The following is a 14,781-nucleotide window of genomic DNA, read 5'->3' on the forward strand; positions in this document are numbered from 1 at the left end:
GGTGCTCCCAGAGCCTGCGGGGCTGGGCAAAGAAGAGCTGCAGGTCCCTGGGAAGCAGCAGCTTTCCTGGGTGTGCTGCTCTGCACCTGGCAGCTCCCAGTTCCCCCATCACCCTGCCTGGTTTGGTTTGACCGTTGTGTTCCGCATCTCTTCCTCCCTGCTCTCCCAGAAGCCTCCTGCTCCTTGGCAGCAGCTCTGGACTTGCAAGCCAGGAGGAGGGTTTTATTACAGGATTTGGAGTTGGATTTTCAGCCAGCTGATGAGCACGATGGAGGTGAAAATCTCCGTCCTCTTCCTAGGGTTTATGCTGTGCTGGGGTTCTGTACCCAGCACTTGGGGACAGGTGTTCCTGATCCATGTGACACCAAGGTGTCAGGGAGAGGGGCGTCACTGGTGGCCATCACATGGGGCAGGGGCGTGGGGCACGTGCTGCTGATGGGCCCCTCAATGGGTGTTCCTGGCACCTGCTTTAGCTCTCTGAATTTGCTCTGGATTTTAGACGTGGCCACTTGTGCCGCCTGCACCTTAGGAGAGCACAGGGAGCAGTGCTGTTTCTGCCTGTGGGCTGTGCCCACCCCTGAGCTGGCTCTGGCCAGCTGTCCTGGCTCACCTCTGTGTAGCGGGGACACCTGAGAGAGTTCAAATGACTCTCCCCGAGTTGGTTGTGTCATTGGGGGACTTGGTTTTGACCCCCAGGGTTACAGGTCTGAACGTTTTATGGGTTTGTAAGGAGGCGTACCTTGATAGTGCCTGAGTGTGCTGGGCTGGCTGGTCGGTCAAGAGCTGGTGCGTGCCAGGGTGTGCACACAGTGACTGCCCTCGTCCCCTTCAGACACTGCTTTCCCTACCAGGAGCCTGTGGCTGGACTGGCTCCCGAGGATGCTGCTGACGTTTCATAGCTCTCAGCCCCAGCGTTTTCAGCTGTGTTGGGATTTGAAGGAATGACCAAGTAATGAAGCTCTCAGCAAAACTTCAGTTCTTCCAGCACCAAGGAGGGTTCAGCAGTGCCAGTGGCTCTTCCAGGTGCTGCGGGTCCACACTTTGCTCCACTCCCTCCCTGTGGCCACCCTGGCAGGGGCCGTGGGCTGTGGCATTCTGGGTTGTGCAGCCACGCTGTGCCCAGGAACTCCCCCTGGCACTGCCGTGCTCCAAGGGCAGGACTTGAGGAGGGCTGGAGGGCAGGGCCACAGGAGAGTGGGTGCATGTCTGCAGCAGAGCAGCCCGGGCAGGTGGGAACGCTGCATCCTTCCATGGGGTGTGGCAGGGACATTTGGCTCTTGCTCACTGAGGGTCTGGGTGTGGAAGGACACTTCGGTGGCTTGGTTTGTTTGCAGAGGAATCAGTCACTGCTTGAAACACATCTCTGCTGTTGCTGTGAGTGAGCAAGCGATGGCTGCAGGACAAGGCTCAGTACTGAGCCAGGGCAGGTCCGGGCTCTGAGGCTCAGCATCAGCTCTACCCCAGCACAGCCCTGGTGCAGCACAAGCCACGTGCAGGTCCGATCCCAACCCAGCTCAGGTTGATGTGCAGGTGTGCTGGACCGCCCTGCAGTGCTGCTCCTCGCCGGGAACATCCCCGGTGCTCACAGTCACACCACGGCACAGGAGACTTGGCTGAGCCGTGCCTGGCCCACCGGGAAACAGCCTCTGCAAATCCTGCTTGGAAAATTCCTTTCCAAAAGGGCTGCTGCCAAGTTTAGCATGTTATATTTTTAGGGAGCAGGTCTATTCCGAGCGGTGTTGCCGCGTGTTGCAGCAGCGGGTTCGTTTCAAACCGCGTTTCTCCCCCTGCTCGTGCAGGGATGTGAGACCTGGCACGGCAGCTCCCAACTCTGGCTGTGCTGTGGCAGCTGCCCTGCTCAGTCAGGACAGGCCCTAAAGCCCCCAAAACATGTCTTCTGCTTTGGGTTCTTTTATATTGAAAACAGTGACATTAATTTTAGCTTTGCAAAGCTGCTTTTCCCACAATAGCTGTGATTTTGGCCCACACTGCCTGGAAATGCTCTTTTTATAGGTATATTCCTATTTTTATGCTATAGTGATGGGTGAATGAGTAGATTAAATTAGATTTAGTATCTGTCATTCTTTAAAGCATCACATGCAGTTGGGGGTGGGGATAAGAAAGAAAGGCTAATTAGGAGAGAGGGTGCAGGCCACCCCCACCAGCTCCACCACCCCTGGCCCTGGGGCTGCCCCCACTCAGGGGCAGCATCCATATAGGAAGATGCTTCTGAAACATGGTTTTCCTGTGCAGCCCCCAGGCCAGGCCAGCTCCTGGTCTGCAGCCAGGGCTGGGCAGGGTGCTGGGACTGCACTGGGCACCCCAGGCACCTCCAGGTGCTTCAGGGTCACTTGGCTGCCTGGCTGCTCTCCCCACGGGGATGGGGGCACTGTGTCTGTGGGATGGTGGGCTTCCACGGAGGAGCCAGGGGCACCACGGGGCACTGCAGCCCCTCCAGTGTTAGTCACTTCGGTGCAGGTTTTTGTAGTCAGTGTGGGGCTGGGGTCTGGGGGGTGCAGGGAGCTGTGCCAGGGTTGGGAAGGGTGCCTGGGCACAGGATAACCAAATGTCCAAGGAAGGAGCTGAATCTTCCAGTGCTGCTGAGCCTAGCAGCGTGTGGTCAGGGGCTGTGCAGTCCTGGCCATGCCGTGGCTACTGGCCCAGGGACATGCCAGTGCCATGGAGCAGGCTGGGAGCTGCAGGATTCACTCCTCCACTGTCCATGGGCAGCCCCAGCAGGGCTTTAACCTGCACCACCTCCCTTGGTGTTCAGGGGCTGGGAGGGAGCATCCCAGAAGGTCAAGGGTTTGTGGTGGGCATGGCCTGCCAGGGGTCAGGTGCAGCTCCCCAATTCCATACAAGCCCTGCTGTGCCCCGCCAGGATCCACACCCGGGTTCTCACCACAGCCTTCAAACAGCTCCTGTGGAAAATCAAAACTGGGGAGAGAAGAGTGGGAGCAGGCGACAGTGGCAGCTTATTTGTGATCTGCATTGTGTGGGGAGCCCTTAATTAGAGGTAATTAGGCTAATTAACTTGCAAATGAGAAACTCGTCTTTTTCTCCTTTTCTTTTACAAGAAAAAATAGAAAAGATGAACAACAAGATAAATATTGAGGCTAATTGCGTTGTACCTGCCTCAGCCCACAGGATGCCTTGGTGCCCACCAGCCTGGCACTGTGTGCCACCCCTGTCCAGCTGTCCTGCCGTGGCTGTCCCCACTCAGGGCTGTCCCCACGGCCAGGCGTGTGTGCCCATGTCCCTCGGGTCCCTGCTGGCACCCAGCAAGGACCCGGTGTGGGGACAGGAGCCGTGGGGACAGTGGCCTCCATGGTATCTGTCATTGCCAGGACCCAGTGATCAGGCCCTGGCAGTGGCCAGTGCCACAGAGGGCATGGCTCCAGCATCATACCTGGCATAGTCCCTGCCAAAGCCATCCCACCCCGCACCAGGACTGGAGCAGGGACATCCCCTCTGTGACACCACCACGTGCCCAGCTGTTTTCCAGCTCTTCCCCTGTGGCATCTCTGCTCTCCCCTCACTCTGTGCTGCACACCCCGGGGGCTTTGTTAGCACAACCCAGTTCAAATGTCTGATTAGTCTTTAGGAGATCGAGGGGTCAATTTTCCACAGCTCCTTCCTCTCCATTTAACTAATTTAACTGCACGATTGTTACAAATTTCATTTTATTATAGCGCTGCTTCTCAGTCCAATTGAATTACCAAAATCTCATTTTCTCAGAAGTGCTGAATATGTAATTAGAGGAAAAATTATGCTCCTGGCTGCCTATCAGAGAGGGCTGTGTGCAAGCACTGTCCGGGTGCACACATGGGTCCTTGGTGCCACGAGTGCCCACACCATGTGGGCGAACAAGTGCCACGTGCAGCTGTGCCAGAGCCCAGCATGGTGACAATGGTGTGACAGTGACAGGGTCTGTGGGTGGGCTCTGGGCTGTGAGGGGCTCTGCAGGTGCAGGACCCAGGACTCTGCTGGAGCCCTGGGAGCTGTGGAGCCATATGTGGGGATGGCAGTGCAGCTGCTGTGGGGCTTGTGGCAAGTACTAGGCCAGTGGCCACTGATCCCACTGCTCACAGTGCCTGGAGCTGTCTGCATTCAGCTGGGCTCTGGCAGCTCCTTGTGAGGATTCCAGAGCCCCAGCCCTTTCCAAGAGGGGGAACAGCAGCTGCCCCCAGGCCCTCTGGAGCAGCAGGCTGGTCACCACTGGTCCATGCCATGTGTGGGCATCTGCATCTGACACTGGTGCCTGCAGAGCTCAGGAGGATGCTCACGGGCGCTCAGGTTGCCTCCGGCCCATCCCTGGGCTCTCCAGCCTAGCTTTTACCTTGTGGGCCACCTGTCACAACCTTTTGGTGGCCACCGTGGACCAAACACCTCTGGGAATCTCAGCCAGCGCTGCAGACACCAGATCTGCCTCGCTCCGGTGTGCCTGGAGGCAGAGCTGTGCCAGGGATGCCACCAAGGACTCCCACAGGTGTGCCCTGGCACTGCTGGCAGTTCCAGGAGCTGCCTGGGTGAGCCCAGGCCCCACCGGCGATGTCGGGCTGTGTTCAGGAGGGAGCCAGAGGGCTGAGCATCCCGGAGCTCTGTTCCTCCGTGCCCGACCCCGCCGCGTCCCCGGCGCTGTCGCAGCCGTCAGGCGCTCCCGGTGCGGTGGCACCGCTCCATGGCGAGCCAGGAGCTGTCGGCCGGGCAGGCGGGGGTGGCCGGGAGCCCCCCCCAAGCACCCCCGTCTCGCCTTGGTTACACAACATTATCATTTCATAATACTCTGAAATATACATGAAGTTGGCTGAATGCAGATGAAATTGCACCATTTACTTCATGAATATTTCATGAAGCCTCAGCTCCGAAGTTTCCAGCTGGCAGAGCCAGGAGCCGGGGCCGGACCGTGGCCCCTTGTGCCCCGTGCCGGAGGTGACAGGGACACACGTGCCGGTGTGTGCCCGGGCCATCCCCACTCCTGGATGTCACAGGGCTGCCACCGCTCCGCCCGTCCTCCCCGGGCTGCCAGGGGCGCAGGGGCAGCAGCGTCCCTGGCTCTGTTAGCTGGAGGGCAGGAGCGGGGTGGGGGGATGCCCAGTGCCGGGACAGAGTGTGGCAGCCCAGAAAAATTGTGTTTGCCACGCCAGCAGGCTGCTCTGCTTCCCCCTGCCGCTCCTCCTCCTCCTTCTCCTCCTCCTCCTCCTCCTTCTCCTCCTCCTCCTCCTCCTTCTCCTCCTCCTCCTCCTCCTCCTCCTCCTCCTCCTCCTCCTCCCCCAGCTCAGGTCCTGCCTGCTCCCTGGAGCACTCCTTTCCCCCGCAGCATCCCTGAGATGCCATTACCAACCTCTCACCCCTCCCTGCGCTCGGCGATGAAGACATTTATCCACTGCTGCCACTGGTCCCTGCAGCTCCTCACTGCTTCCCTGCTTCCTCCACAAGGTCCATCCTCATCATCACCCCAGCTCTCTGAGGGATCACTGTGGCCCCACTTCACCCCCAGCTCCTGACATCCCCACGGTGGGCAGGGCTGGTCCCTCCAGGGGCACCCCGACCCCTGGCCCACAGCCGGGAGCTCTGTGCCTGCACAGCACCAGGCACTGCTTTGTATGGATGGCACAGCTTTTGGGGTAATGAAATATTTACAGGTCACTGGTTTTGTGAGAAATGACAGGGATCAGTCAATTCCTTTTCAGGGAGTAATTTTCTTCCCCTTCATGGCCTGTGTTCCATGTTGACAGTCATTAGCATGGCCGAGGGCTGGATCCAAGGGGGGACGTTGTGTCGGTCACGAAGATGAGTTGTGCTGGGCACCGTGATGCCTGCATGGGCCCAGGGTGCCTGGGGGCTACCTTGGGCCGTGCCAGGACCCTTCTGCCTCCACTGGGCGTTTCCTGAACCTGTCTGTGCTGCTCAGCACAGTGCCACACCGCCCTGCTCCAGGGCAGATGGTCCCACCAGTTCCCCTGGCTGCTGCTGGCTCTGGTTTCCTGCTGGTGGGCACAGCAGGTCCCCCACGGGAGACGTTTGGAATTGCTGGGCACCCTTCCCTGTGCTCTGCAGTGACCTCAGGATCCCTCATGATGTGGCAGGGGTGTGCCCTGGCATTAGCAAGCAGGCAGGAGCCATTCCAGGTCACAGTGAAGTGTTTTCTGCCTGCCCTGCCTTGCCTGCAGGATATGCTCATTGAGGCTCTGAAGCTTGCAGGAGCATCTGAGGGGGCTCTGTGGATGCTGTGGGCCCCCTTTCCCCTTGCAGCAGGTGTCTGCTTCCCAGTGGGAGGAGCAGGACAGCCACAGGTAGTGGGAACCACTGTCAGGGTGGGGAGGAGTGGAGTGACAGGGCTGTCTTCTCTCTCCAGTTGCTCTGGCACTCCACACATGTGGCTTCACCCAGCTGTACGTGTGCTGTGACCAAAGAGTGCCGTGACCAAGCAGGGTCAGCCATGACCAGGCAGTGCCATGCCGTGACCAGCCCCGTGCTGTGCCACCCCTGCACCATCAGCGCCGTGTAGGTAGCGCAGGGAGGGCACAGCCATGGGCAGTCAGCTAATGGGAGCTGCCCCGGGCTGGAGATGGGCCTGGGGTCAGGCCAGGGCAGCAGGATGGCTGTGAGGCTTGGAGGAGTTGGGCACGTGCGTGGTGGCTGCCGTGGCAGCAGGGCACGGGTGAGCAGCCCGTCACCGCAGGCACTCCTGCGTGGCACCGGCACTGCTGGCCTGTCCCGGCCCAGGTTTGGTGGCCCAGTGCTCGTGGCTGGCAGCTGACTTGTGTTAGTGCAGGGCCCTGCACTCTGGCTGATAGCTCCGACCCGTCCTCTGCATCCAGGGGCTCCTGGCATGTTCTTTTCTTAAAAAGGAGCAAATGTGGGAAAAGGCGTCGTCAGCCCCGAGCTGACAGGCACAATCACCAAAATGCGGTGTCGGCAGGAACCGGCCCCACGCGCTAAATGACTTGAAAGGAAATGGCCTGGATTGTGCTGAGGAGGCAGAGTAGGGGGAGAAAGCAAGTGGAGCAAACAAAAAAACTTCATTAATTAAAGAAACTCGTTAATGAGGGACATTTAATCAGCTAAAGATGATATCTACCCCTTGCCTGCTGCGGCAGCTGCTGTGCAGTGCTGGTGGTGTGAGACTGAGCCGTGGGCAGGGCAGAGGACACTGCACAGGGGACACCTGGCAGGGGACTCAGTGTGGGGGACACTGCACAGGGGACACCTGGCAGATTTCCCTGTTCCAGCCTCTCTTCTGCCATCCCTGGGGCAGAGGTGTTTGAGCACAGGCTCATGCCACAGTCCTGCTGGTACCTGCTGGGCTGCAAAAGTGGGTCCCCAGGGACCCCCTGGGTGCTCAGTGCAAGGTGACACCCCAAAAGGGGCTCCAGCCACCTCCTGGTAGGAACAGAGGGACCCTCACTGCTGGGGACTGCCCAGGGATGGGGCTGTTCCAGTGGTGTGGGCAGCATGGCTTGTGGAACTGAGTAGCGTGATGTCCACATGCAGCACACAGCCAAACCTGTAGAGTTCCCTTCCCCATGGGACCCTCACCCATGGGGTGCAGGCCCAGTCAAGCAGCTCTGTCCCCAGAGGGGGTGGCCAGGCACTGGGAGCGGACGGGAGGCACTGGGAGCTGTGGATCTGTGTCTCTGCAGCACCCACAGCTCCAGTGCCATGAGTAGCAACCAGGGGAACCTAATGGTCCCTGAATGAAATAATACCCGGGCTGACAGGCACTGCGACAGCCCTAATTAATAACTGGTACAAACGTGGCTGTTGGGACAGGCTGATGAGGGACAGGGAGGGCCCAAGACCTGGGCAGGTGGAGGCAGTCCCTGTGTTCCGTCTGCCCTCTGACATCCTGGTCCCTGCCTTGGTGGCTGATCCTGGCTGTGGAGACTGCAAGGATGTACCCAGGGCAGAGCAGGAGAGGAGGGGGGTGAGCTGCTCCTGGTTTTGCACATGCAGGCAGGGAGGGACGGACAGGGTGCCAGGGACAGGAGGGAGGGATGGGCAGCAGGCACGGGGGATGCAGGCGGGCACTGCAGAGTGCCCGCGGTGGCTCCCTGCTCCCTGGAGAAGAGTCGGGTGCCAAGACCCAGGCGGGCACAGGATGGAGCCCTCCGACCTGCCCGGTGGAATTAGCACCTGGGTGTGGGCAGGAGTGGCGTGGGCAGCTCCCGGTGCCCGTCCCGTGCAGGGGCTCTGCTCCTGCAGCGTGGCAGCCCCGGGCCGCTCCGGCAGGTGCGGCTGAGTCAGCGCGGGCAGGCGCTGCCGCTGCTGCCGATGACTTGCAGATCTGCAGCGGGGCTATTCCCGCTCTGTGTCCCCTCTCTGTGTTCCCGCTGCCACCCTCACAGCCCTGCGGGCTGGGGATGGGGGGATGGCAGCTGCCAGCGCATCCCCCCCCAGCCCCCCCCGCCGTCCCTCCCCAATATAAATCGGTGACACACACAATTAAGTAGCTCGTCTCTGCGGGCTGAGCCACAGATGGATTTCACAGGCCAGAGGCTGCAGCAGCACGCTGTAAAGCATCCCAGGGGCTGCAGCCCTGGGACTGCTCTGGGGTGCAGCACACACCTGGGCGTGTGCTGGGCTGTGGAGGTGGACAGTGGGTGGATGGGCGGGTGTGCAGAGCAGGCACAGCCTGGGAGCCCCACGCTGCGCTCCCAGCCCCACACAAACCCCAGCAGCCCTTCGCCCTTGGCGTGGGTGCAGCTCACCCCGTTTGACCAAGGCGGCCAAGCCAGCTGCGTTAGAGCAAAGGGCCTAATCAAATATTTAGCAGTTAATTGATCCCTGTCTGGCGTTTGCCAAGGGGCCATCAGCATCCCTCCCTGACGCCCCTCCCAGCCTGCCCAGCAGTGCTGGTGCTGTGCAGCTCCCAGCACGGTGCTTCTGGCCGGGCTCTGCTTTGCCCTGTGCTGGGCTCCAGAATGGGGCCTGACCATGTCTCCCTTCCCAAGGAGAGGGATACTCAGGAGCCAGCTTCAGGAGTTAAACCCTACGTGGAGACCTCCATCCTTCTACCCAAGCCCCAGCACACTGGGCAGGCAGGGATAGGAGCGGGAGAGGATGGGGCTCAGCTGCTGGCAACATGACCCCAAAGGCACCACAGCCCAGAGACAGCTCCGGGTTTGGGGGAGATGGCAAAGGCTGGGGTGTAGGGGAGTGGGTGGGGTGGGTCTGGCTGTTGAGATCAGAACCCCCTCCCGGGGAAGCGGCAGCCCAGGCATGGCAGCAGCTGAGGGAGACGGTGCCGCTCTCTTGGCAGGGTAACCAGGACGCCACGGCTCCACCGGACGCGATGGCTCAGCCCTACCCCCCCGCCCAGTACCCCCCGCCCCCCCAGAACGGGATCCCCGCAGAGTACGCCCCGCCGCACCCCCACCCCACGCAGGACTACTCGGGGCAGAGCTCGGTACCGGAGCACGCCATGAGCCTCTACACACCAGCACAGAGCCACAGCGAGCAGCCCGGCAGCGAGGCCAGCACACAGTCCATAGCAGGGACACAGACAGTACCGGTAAGGCGCTGCCTCGGGGCTGCCTCGGGGCTGCGGGTGGGCTCAGGCCGGTACCACAGGCACTGGGGGTGCTGGGGCAGTCCTGCTGCAGGGATCCTGGGAAGTGCCAGAGCTGCCAGGAGGGTCCTGGGGCAGTGGTGCTGCCTGGCCAAAGTGCCACAGGCTGGGTGTTCCTACCATCATGCCCCCTCACAGCTCCCCATCATTTCTCATCAATCCACTTGCCTGGCTCTGCTCTGCAAGATCGTGGCAGTTATAGGGCTGGAATGCAGCACCAGGAAGGTGCTGAGCTCAACGCTTTCCAGTCCTTCCACGTGGTCCCGAGTGCAGCATCTGCACCCCCATAACCCCACCATCATCCCCTGGCTCACCAGGAGGGAGGGACACTCGTGGGGCACTGCCCAGAACCTGGAGACCACAGGGTCCAGGGTGTCCCTGCTGGGGACACGGGGCTGGCATGGCCTGGGGCTGATGGCAGCAGTGCCCCCCACAGCAGACAGACGAGGCGGCACAGACAGACAGCCAGCAGCTACACTCCTCAGACAACACAGACAAGCAGCAGCCCAAGAGGTTACACGTCTCCAACATTCCCTTTCGATTCCGGGACCCCGACCTGCGGCAAATGTTTGGGGTGAGTACAGCTCCATCCAGGCATCACATCTCTGCTCCCTGTGTCCCATGGCACCATCGGGACCTTGGCACTGTCACCTCCCAAGGGCCTGTACTGCCCAGCCCCTGTGTGTGCAGTGGGGAGTGACACAGAGCCCTTGTCCCCCCTCCACTGTCCCCTTCCCAGCCCTCATTAGGACTCAGAGCAGTGCCAGCTAAGGAATTTTTGGATGACACTCCCCAAGTCCTGTCAGAGTAGGAGCCATGGGAGGGACGAGGGCTTTCCCCTGCATGACCCTGGGGTCCCCAGGTCTGGCCCCCAAGGCAACCCTCTGCCCATCCCTGACACAGAGCCCCATGCTAGCAGCTCTGGGTGCAGGGCCAGGGGCTTTGCAGGCACTCACCCCTTTGTTCTCTCCACTTGCAGCAATTCGGGAAAATTCTGGATGTGGAGATCATTTTCAATGAGCGGGGCTCCAAGGTGGGTGATGCCCATGGCCAGCACCATACAGTGAGTCCTGGGGAGGGTGTCAGTAGAGCCAGGTTGCCCAGCAGTGCTGTGACCTGCTCTCCCCTCCTCTCCTGTCCCATGGTTCGCTGGCATGCGCTGTGCCTTGTCGGGGCAGCCCCGGCGCCAACTGGGGAGGTTGTGTGGGTGCCTGCACCTGGCACTGGAGGGAGGAGAGGGCTCGCTCTGTCCTGCCACAGGCAGCTCGTGTCCCTCTGTGTCTGGATGTCTCTGTTGTATCTTCCCTGCTTTCTGTGCCCCTCTCCCAGACTCTTCTCCCAGCTCGTGGGTGATTCTGGGGCCTGAGCTGGGACCCCTGGCCCCTATGGGGACCCCAGTCTGGGCTCTTCTTCTCTGCACTGTGGCAGCTTCACCTCCTGTGCCAGCTCTCCTGATTCACCCCCTCTCTCTCTCTGTCCCCACACCCTCTCTCTGTCTCTCTCTGTCTCTTTCTTTCTCCTTTTCTCCTCTGCTCACAGGGTTTTGGGTTTGTAACTTTTGAAACTAGCACAGATGCCGACCGGGCACGGGAGAAGCTGAATGGCACCATCGTAGAGGGCCGGAAGATTGAGGTGCTCAGATAAGTGTGCTAGTGCCGTGCCATGCCTGCGTGTGCGTGTCCCCTGCCCGGGCTCTGGGGCGCTTGGGGGCAGCTCCGGGTGCCCGGTGCCCCAGGGAGCCGTGCCCGGCGCGTGCATGTGTCCCTGAATGTAGCACGGGAGCATGTGTGCCAGCTGCCGGGAAGGTCATGGCTTGGCACAAGGAGCGTCTGGCCCAGAGGAACCTCCTGGGTGCATAGAGCCGGGGTGTCAGCTGGGGCTGTGTTCTGCCTGGTACAGACAAGTCTGGCAGACCCCTGTGCCCACAGCAGCTGCCCCAGGCTCTGCAGAGAGCTTTGGGGCTCTGCCCCGCATGCCATCCCCCCTGTTGTGTGCTGGGAGGGGAGGATCCACCCGCAGCTCCACACCTGCAGTGCCAGCAGCTGCCCAGCCCCAGAGGCTTTGATTTCTGCAAGCTTAGCACAGGGATCAGGCTCTGCCCATTTACCAGCAGCTCCTCACTGGTGCTGGCGAGTGGTGGGAAGCAGGGTGGCACATGGCAGAGGGAGTAGGACAAAATGTCCTCAGCAGTGCTGATGGCAGAGATGGAGCCCGGCAGGACACAGCTATGGCCCCAAGGACAAGGAAAACTTCATCCAACAAAATCGGGCAGGAGCTTACGGGCAGCATGTGGGGGCTCACCCTGAGCATGGCACCGCAGCTCTTGGGGCATCGGCCACCAGCCTGAGTCATGCTCACAGCTGGAGCAGGGAGGCCTGGGCTGGCTGGAGGCACAGGCAGGTCTGCGTACAGCAGGGTGCTGCAGGCACAGCCTTGTCTCGTCTCTCTGGTGCATCCTTTGCTCCGGCACCCGAAGCAGCAGCAGCCGCTGAGCACAGCTGAGCGGGCCCTGGACCACGGCCTCAGCAGCTCCACGGGCCTCAGGCACTGAGCCCTGTCCCTCTCTCTGCAGGTGAACAATGCCACGGCCCGTGTTATGACCAACAAGAAGGTGGCCAACCCCTACACCAACGGTAAGGGCCAGTGTCCAGAGAGCAGGGGGCAGCAGGCAGGGACAGCTCCAGGCACCGGCACTGTCTGGCTGCTGTGAAGCTCTGGCAGTGAATGCCCTCCACACCTGCAGGCAAATGGGGGAGCAATGCTCCTGCCCAGTGCAGGAGTGCAGCCCCCCCGTGCCTTGCCTGGGGATGGGGCTGTTTCCCCTCAGAGCACCATGGACAGTGCCCTGTCCCAACCAGCTCTCCCTGCCTGCAGGCTGGAAGCTGAACCCGGTGGTGGGAGCAGTCTACGGCCCCGAATTCTACGCAGGTAACGTCAGGCTGCAGCAGTACCTGACCCCCAAACGTCAGCTCTGCAGTGTCTGCCACTGCTCTGTGCAGTGAGCAGCCACTGGCCCCTGTCCCTGTCCTTCACACCTGCCTGGACAGTTCCCCATATCCTATCCTATCCCATCCCATCCCATCCCATCCCATCCCATCCCATCCCATCCCATCCCATCCCACCCCACCCCATCCCATCCCATCCCTTCCTATCCTGTCCCCTTGCCCGGAATCCCCACGGGTCCATGTCCCTGCCAGGCTGAGGGTACAGGGGCGGGCTGTGCCACAGATGCCCCGTGGGGGCTGTGTGGAGCTGCTGTGCAAAGCCCACAGGTGTCCCCTGCCTCCTGCAGTAACTGGGTTCCCGTACCCCGCCACGGGGACGGCCGTGGCGTACCGAGGGGCACACCTGCGGGGCCGAGGCCGTGCCGTGTACAACACCTTCCGCGCCGCGCCGCCGCCGCCACCCATCCCCACCTACGGCGCGTGAGTACCGGGGGACCGCTGGCCCGGGGCAAGTGCTGGCCCTGCTCCGGGTCTGCGTTGGCATCGCTGGGCTCTCGCACGTCGGGAACAGGCTGCAGCTCCTGCGGCACCTGCCTGGCCACAGGCTCTGTCCCTGCCCCAGGCTCTGCCCTCCTGTACACCGAGGCACAGGGTTTTGTTCCAGCCAGGGAATAATGGAATAATAGTTTAATGGGAACTCTCTCCCAGCACGGGCAGCGGTGATGGCGTTGGGCACAGACACAGCTGTGCCCATCTGTGGCTGCTTGGCTGCTTCCAGCAGAGATCCTGCCCTGGGACCCTCCTCTGACATGCCCTGCCTGTGGCTGTGCCCTCTGCGTGTCCCAAAGTCCCTGCCCACAATCCCAGATGTGCCTTTGGGGCCCAGACAGCTCCTCCTTGCCCATCAGCTGTGGGGCTGAGGCAGCTTCCCCATTCCCTGCCCTCACCCCACTCCGCTCGTCTAGGGCCACGGGCCGGGCTCTGATGCCTCCGCCTCATTTCCAGGGTCGTCTACCAGGATGGGTTCTACGGAGCTGAGATCTACGTAAGTAACACTGTGCCCTGGGCTGGGCTGTGACAGGGACCCCGTGCCAGCACAGGGGGCAAGCGGCATCACACGGGTCTGTGGTGGGCTCTGCCCCCTCCAACCCCTTCCCCTGGGTGGCAGTAAGGGCATGAACACAGTATAGCTTCTTCAGAGCAGTCTGGGTAGCACACACCACACAGGGTCCTGTGCCCAGTCCTGTGCCCTTGCCAGCCCCCTTGCAGGGCTGGTGCCAGGTGGGATTTATGGCCTCAGCTCCTTACAGCCGCGTTTAACCTCCGTGTCTGAGGAGCCAGAGGCGATATTTCAGGCGGGCACTGAAGGATTTATCTAACGTGACACCTCATTAAAGCGAGCGGGGAGGTGACAGTCTCTTCTCTGGAAATTTAATTTTTTAAGGTTAATGTTTGTGAAAGCCCCTGGGGAATGGTAATGAGGCTGATGCCTGCCCAGTGGCACTGGCACCAGCTCCCACACTACTCTGCAGTGCCATGGGGCACCCAGCTGCCCCCACCCCCCCCAAGTGGGTGCAGCCCCTTACCTGTTTCTCCTCCTGCAGGGGGGCTATGCTGCCTACAGGTACGCCCAGCCCGCAGCAGCAGCGGCCGCATACAGTGACAGGTAAGGGCTGGGCATCACACCTGGGGGAGCTCCGTGCCACCCCTGCACTGTCCACCCTGACATCCCCAGCTCTCTGTGCCATGGGACAGGACAGGGTCAGGCATGGGGAGGGTGTTGTGCAAACAGGGACCCCTTGTTCTGTTCAGAGCTGGGTTGGAAAGGGGGAGCAGGGAGATCCCGGGGGGGCTCCCAGGTGTGGCTGGGAGGGTGGGCTTTGAGGGGAGACAGGAGCCCAGCTGTTGTCACTAACACCCAGCGCTGTTTGCTCCTAGCTATGGCAGAGTGTACGCAGCAGCAGACCCCTACCACCACACCATCGGCCCCGCCGCCACCTACAGCATTGGCACCATGGTAAGAGCAGCCCCTCGGGCTTCCTCTGCTTCCCGGGGGGCTGCAGCCAGCCCAGGGAGGGTCTGGCACAGCGGCCGTGGGGCCGTGGGGCACGGGGCAGGCGCGGGGGCTGTGGGAGGGGAGCGGGAATGGCACAGCCCCTGCCTGGCTCTGTCTGCAGGAGAGGAACCCCCCACCCTGCACCCCTGCCCCACCTTGCCCTCACACCCTGCACAGTCCTGCCCACTTCCCATGGGCCTGGCTGC

At 61.5% G+C, this 14,781-nt stretch overlaps 1 protein-coding gene across 1 annotated transcript in view; it reads left to right on the top strand.

Moving 5' to 3' along the window:
* The window catches only part of RBFOX3 (RNA binding fox-1 homolog 3), a 99,905-nt gene that overhangs the window by 82,654 nt on the left and 2,470 nt on the right, over positions 1-14,781 (top strand). The window contains exons 5-14 of the mRNA XM_062506027.1: positions 9,266-9,517; positions 10,011-10,148; positions 10,554-10,607; positions 11,114-11,206; positions 12,147-12,207; positions 12,449-12,502; positions 12,867-12,999; positions 13,525-13,564; positions 14,124-14,185; positions 14,458-14,536. Of these exons, the coding sequence (XP_062362011.1) occupies positions 9,266-9,517; positions 10,011-10,148; positions 10,554-10,607; positions 11,114-11,206; positions 12,147-12,207; positions 12,449-12,502; positions 12,867-12,999; positions 13,525-13,564; positions 14,124-14,185; positions 14,458-14,536 (966 nt within the window). The remainder of the gene's footprint in view (positions 1-9,265; positions 9,518-10,010; positions 10,149-10,553; positions 10,608-11,113; positions 11,207-12,146; positions 12,208-12,448; positions 12,503-12,866; positions 13,000-13,524; positions 13,565-14,123; positions 14,186-14,457; positions 14,537-14,781) is intronic.

This window comes from Cinclus cinclus, chromosome 20, assembly GCF_963662255.1.
Source record: "Cinclus cinclus chromosome 20, bCinCin1.1, whole genome shotgun sequence".
Taxonomy (NCBI): Eukaryota; Metazoa; Chordata; class Aves; order Passeriformes; family Cinclidae; genus Cinclus; species Cinclus cinclus.